This window comes from Merops nubicus, unplaced genomic scaffold (genome assembly GCF_000691845.1).
Source record: "Merops nubicus isolate BGI_N331 unplaced genomic scaffold, ASM69184v1 scaffold37362, whole genome shotgun sequence".
NCBI classification, from domain to species: Eukaryota; Metazoa; Chordata; class Aves; order Coraciiformes; family Meropidae; genus Merops; species Merops nubicus.
Genome location: NW_008594949.1, coordinates 36,324 through 42,351, shown reverse-complemented (window position 1 = coordinate 42,351; position 6,028 = coordinate 36,324). Strand labels below are relative to the sequence as shown.

Below are 6,028 nucleotides of genomic sequence, written 5' to 3'. Positions count from 1 at the left end.
GAAAGAGTAAGCCTGTTATTGGTAGATTCACTACAGCGTTTGCTATGCCAGGGTCTAGGTTTTCATTGCAGGCATTTTGGAAAGCTTGGAGCAACTGGTCTATAGCATTAAAGAGCACATTACAGATGTAAATTAAAAGCTGTAAGTTTACTTTAATACAGAATTACTGAGCTCATTGTATGGCAGGTGATGCATAGCACTCATCATTAGTCAGGATCAGAAAGGTTCTTCACTGTACCCCTCCTGAGGAAGAGTATTATTGCTTTGTTACTTGCACGTGGCTTTGTTCAGTTCTGGTACAGATAGGTTACAATTTACTTGATATTTTTGGTACAGTAAGTTTAGTTGGCTAACACTGCATTGTCTGGATACAGTGGCAACTGTGAGGTTATGTTTATTTCCTTGCTATGGGGCAGACTGAGGAAAAAAATTAAGCTGAAGTGGTTTAGCCTTCATTAACACTATAGTTGACAGAGCCAGTTCTGACTTCCTACAGCTGCTTGGAGCAAGGGAGCATCATGGTATCCTTACTTTAAGTTCTATGCAGTAAACCTAAAGCCTTTTTTATCTGGTGGGTTTTTTAGTTTTGTTTGTTTTTCAGCTCCTGGCGGGGGCAGAGCTCTTTGGCCCCGTTAAGACTTGTTTTTTTAATTTCCAAAAATCTTTTTTCTTTAATTTTAATTATTTTCCCTTCTCAATAATTGCTGTGCCTCTTTCTTGTACTTTTTAAACCTTCAGCAGAAAAAAGATGAAAATGTTCCTAAGTGGTTTCTGTACATCTTGAAACTTGAGAGTAACCATCTTCTGTACTCCACTGCAGCTTTAGAAAGCAATTCATACCATCTATTTGTAGGTGCTGAAAATGCCAAATTGATTATGTACTTCCTATTGTTTGAAGTACACCTGGCAGTAAATGCTACACATTTTAGTAGACGCATTTGCATTATTTTGAGAAAGTTCCCTTCTTGTTCTGCTTGAACGAACTTTTCAGGCTGTGGCTATTTTATGCTTATTGCACTTAGAATTAGACTGTGTGAAGACTTTTTCATACTTAAAACTGTTACTCACGTGTTAATTTTGTGTATATGTTAATTGTCAAATTGCAGAAGTAGGGCTATAAGATTCTCCAGTGCTCAAAAAGAAAATTAGTTTCTTAAGGTAACAGAAAAAATAATATAGGTAAACAGATTGGCCAAAGATATTGTAAGTAGGCATATCTTTATAATGCATAACTAAGGACTTTGACAAATGCAGCCTTGTAAGACTCAAATGATAGTCATTTCAGTGCCATTTGAAGTGTGAAACTGAGTTATCTGTTGCACTATGCCATATTTAAAGAGCAATATTTTTTGTTTTAACAGTCTCAGCAAAACCTTTATTCTACTTCTGGATTATCTTAATGCACTCGAATGTTTGTGAAAAAGGTTTATTTAAGTATAGGGGCTTTAAGGCCAGCAGGCAATAAATGTGTTCAGAAATCAGTGTTACTGACAGCACTATTTCTGCTTTGTTGCATCTTCCCTAGAGCTTTTAGGATGAGAAAAAAAGATGACATGTAATAAATTGCACCATTTGAATTAATCGGTTTTGCCAGTGGATGCTTAATATATTACCATAAACTTTAAAACTTTTTGTATGTAGTTGTGTTTTAAAAGAAACATTTCTGAATAGTATGGAAAGCCTTTTCTCTTTCCCGCTTCTGTTACTATCTTTGGTATATCCAGAAAAGGTCATATGAATTTTGGTTAAAGTTCTGTGATTCATCTGTGGGCAGAAAATAAATGTGGAATGCTTCTACTGAAAAGGAGACTTACAATTCAGAGAGAAATGTTTCAAAGTACAAGGTTTTAAACATATTTATGACGGTTGTTGTTACATGGTCAAATGATCAGACAGCATTTTAAACAGTCATGTGGATTAATTTTTCCAGAGGGTTCTTGATGGATATGAATCAGTTTATTGCTTCAGAAAAATGACTGTGTTGTGTTGTTTTGGGTTTTTTAAAGATTAAAGCTTTTTTTTTTTTCTCTTGAATTTTTGAGAGGCTTTAGGAAAGTGGTTTTCGGTGTAAGGTATATGTGCAATAGCAAAGAAGCAAAGCAAGGTCCAGAATTTTAAAAGTTAGTCAGATGTAAACATTGCTGACACAAGTTCAGTTCTAGATGCAGCAAATCTAACTGCTGCTAAGTGACTTAGGGATAGTGATTCTCCAGGTTGAAATCTTAAACATCACAGGTACTAACGTGTTTTGAAAGACATCACACCACTAATAACACGGCTGTATGGAATCTGCAGAAAACAGGGGGGTTCAAGGACTGATTTTTGACAACAGGTCGTTTCCAATATTGAGTATCAGGTCTGTGGTATCCCTGTAGAATTTAGTACTGTGAGCTTTGCCAAGAGGACCTTTTAGAGCATTTTGAGATGCAGATCTGTAAAATATACTTAAATTTTTAGAATGCTGAGGGAAATATGCTGTATCTTAGATATGAAAGGTCTGTTTTAAACCTGGTTGTTGCAGCTGAAAAGGGTTTAGGTGACCTGATCTTTCAATATCTATTAATAGTTACAAAATAAGAAGTTGGCATGCTGCCTAACTACAGTTAGCAATACTATGTTAAGCACTGGTGAAATCATACCAAGGGTGATTTGTAAGCATAATATAACATGGCAAGACTTGAAAGCCTGCACCAGTTAAATTGAGGATCAGATCTGGTATTTGAAGGAAGAGGTCACACTAAGTTGTGATGTGGCCTTTGTTTTGCTTTAAAGCAGTTGGATTCATGTGATGCAGAGTTAAAATAACTTTTGGGTTTTAAATAACAAAAATAAAGATAATACACTTTGAACTTCAAAAAGAAATTGCAGAAGTTAAAGCAACTATGAAGTAGTTACATATGCTTGGTGCCCTGTTTCATTTTCAGTGTTTATCTGAATCATTAGGAATGTTGAATCAGTATGAAATTTGGACTCAATATAAGTTGCTACACTTGGCAATGTTTTTTCATTTACTAGTGGCTGACAGTATGACAGTTTTTTTTAATCTTTTCTGCAGTTAAGCACAGTAACTTCAGTCACAGCTTTTTATTAACAATAAACATGACTTTTAAAATTACTACATTTTTGCATAGGAAATAGATAGGCTAAGACATATGCCTTTGCTGTCAAAGGTGATGATAAAGGCTAATTTAATGACTGTCCAGACATTGAACTTTGGATGTTAAATACTGTATGCTAATTTTCTTTCCTTTATTCTATGAGGGAAAAATGGCAGACTAATGTAACACCTCTAGTCAAGTCTGTCTGGAAAGAGCAATAGGATGTCTTGCTAAGTCATGCTTTGTATTTAATTTCTGTTTTACTGTGACGTTCTACTTGTGAAGGAAGTGAGCTGTGAGGGATAGGTAGAAATTATAGAAATTTGATCAAAGTAGAAATTATTTTAAAATTTCATTTGTAGTGGAACCACTGCAAAGTTGTAAATTTGTTCATTTGATTAGATAATTTATGGCACATAACTGTGGCTGTTCTGAAAGTGGGTAACTTTCAGAAATTAACCTTTTGATCAGCAATGCATATGTTGAGTGGGATTGAGATGAAATCGGGAGACCTTTTTCCTTTTTCTTTTCTGTTTGGTAAATATAGAGTTGCAGTAGCTAATATGAGCAGCAATCCAATTGCACCAGCACCAATTCTGTCTCCTTTACTTAACCCTGCAAGCATTTTTTCAGTCAACAAATAGCTGCATTTCAGTAACAGCGTAATTTGAGCCTTGCCTAATCTGCTTTTTCCAAATTTATTATTCACGATTACTGTTTACACAGCCTAATGGACGGTCTTTCCTTGATGTGTCTGAAGATGAAGTGATACAGCCAGTCCGTAAAGAAAATGTAAAGCAGCCTCTGGACACAGAAAAGAAGAATGAGAAGGTGAGTTACGGGTATGGAATAATGATGATGATAAAGCTTAGTGCACGGTGTTTCAGTATCTAATAGTTCTGTTTGTTTTGAAATGCTGTTACTTATGTGAGTGAAGAAGCGTATTTCTTCCGATGAAGAGTAGTGATCTGATTTAGGTGTTGGAAAGAGCTAAAGTATGTTCTTAACTTCTGAGGTTGTGCTTTATCACAGACTGCTTGCATCAAGGGAACTCCCCTCCCCACCTCCCAGTAAACACTGATGTCTCTGTTTACCGTGTGAAAAATGTTAAGCCTACAGAAGTTAAGTTTGTCTTTTGTCTTTGTTGGCTTCTGTGAAGATGCAAGGAAATGATAGTATTGTTAAGTGGCTTGTCAATAGTCTTACAATTGGGGCACTATTATTCAAAGGATTAAGACCACTGCCTCCCTATGTCTTTTGTCAGATGTGTCCAGTAGTGATTAGAGTTCTTAATTTCTGTTGACAAATATGGGCTTTGAAGTCCGATGTGAGCTTTTTGTTATGCAAACGAACTTAGTCTGTAGCTCTATCTAAAAGATACCATTCTAATAGCAATGTTTTTTTTTTTTTTTTTTCACTGTGAGAACTACTATCTTCTAGCCTTATTGTAAATGCTTTCATCTGTAGGCAACATGGATGCATTTATGATAGGCCTTTGATTTTTTTTGGCTTGATTCTTTTGCTAACATTGTGCATCAGATTTCCTACCATCATGGATTTACAATTTATTTTCTTCCACAAAATACACTTGTTCTAACTGTACTGAGGAGTGTTCAAACAACAAATGACCATGTATAAACTGAAGTCAGTAGGTGATTATTGTAATTTGTTTAGCTTGTCCAAGCTTTAATTAACTTGCTTCATTATCCTATAACTTCTTTTACAGTTAATATCTTGGCTAAAAGACTATATCCTGTTAGATTTTTATAAGGCTCTAAACAGTTTTAGCCCTGGCATACAGAAGGACTTTTCTGTGAGATGGATTTGCCTTAATTCCATGCTGTGCATCTCTTTCTCGTCTGTGTGTTACATATCAGATGGACTTGTGGGGTTTTTTTTCAAGAACACAATAAAATCTGATCCTGAAGAAATTACGATTTTTCTTCTCAACTTTCACTTAACCTCAGGCAGGTTTCCAAGTAGATAAGGTGTTTGAATGCTAAACTTGAGCTTTATTTTAAAACTGCAAACATAGTGATCTGAATTTTAAAATGTTAAGTTGAAGATACAGCTCCAAGAATCAATACCATTATACAGATATGGATTCTTATTCAGCTAATTGTTTTCATATCATTTTGGGGACCCCTAGACAAAGCATGATTGCTTCAAGAGTTTATTGTTACCTTTCAGTTAAAAACACACCAAAGAACTTTCTTTAAACTTTACAGGTATCTAATTATTTGGTTGAGCCCCATAGAGCATCTGTTACATTTGTAACATTATCAACCTGCCAAGAAGGTTGTGCTGGGTCCTGTGCGTGTGTCTTGGTACATCTTGGTGTGGGTGGTAGAAGTCAATGAGTGGGATTTAAGTAGTATGTGCGTACATCCTAGATACATGATTATATGTAATCTGTGACCTGAAGGTATGATTTTTTTTTTGTTGTTGTTGTGCTTGAATATAAGTTTTCAGTGAAAAATCTCACTCCCTTTCTGGTTCCGAGTTTCTTAGCTGCTTCAGGGTTGTGAATTTCATGCATGTTTTTGCAGGATCATAATTTAAGTTGTATTCTCTTCTTGTTCCTTTGGGGCAGGGAAAGCTTTGGGTAACATCTGGACTTTGGCTATCATAGGGTTTATGGTTCTCTTGACACGGAATAGTTTCCTCCTATTCTATTGACTTGCACAGTACAGGAGGTTTTTTAGGTTTTAGCATAAGGGACTGTATCCAAGAAGTGACTCTATGGATGAGATTGCAGAGTGTTAAAACTTCATTGCCTGTTCTGTTTGCACATGAACAAGTGCCTTTGTCTTGAACACTAGAAGCAGACTATTGGCTTTGAGGAAGGAAGGTTTGTGTTTCTGTTGTTGCATGAGTGACAGGATATCTTAAAGACAGACTTTGAAGTAGCCTTGCTGAGTACCTGCTGT

At 35.7% G+C, this 6,028-nt stretch overlaps 1 protein-coding gene across 1 annotated transcript in view; it reads left to right on the top strand.

Annotated features, from left to right (window-relative positions):
* Positions 1-6,028, top strand: part of MTDH (metadherin) — a 31,146-nt gene that overhangs the window by 2,113 nt on the left and 23,005 nt on the right. The window contains exon 2 of the mRNA XM_008935924.1: positions 3,825-3,929. Within this exon, the coding sequence (XP_008934172.1) occupies positions 3,825-3,929 (105 nt within the window). The remainder of the gene's footprint in view (positions 1-3,824; positions 3,930-6,028) is intronic.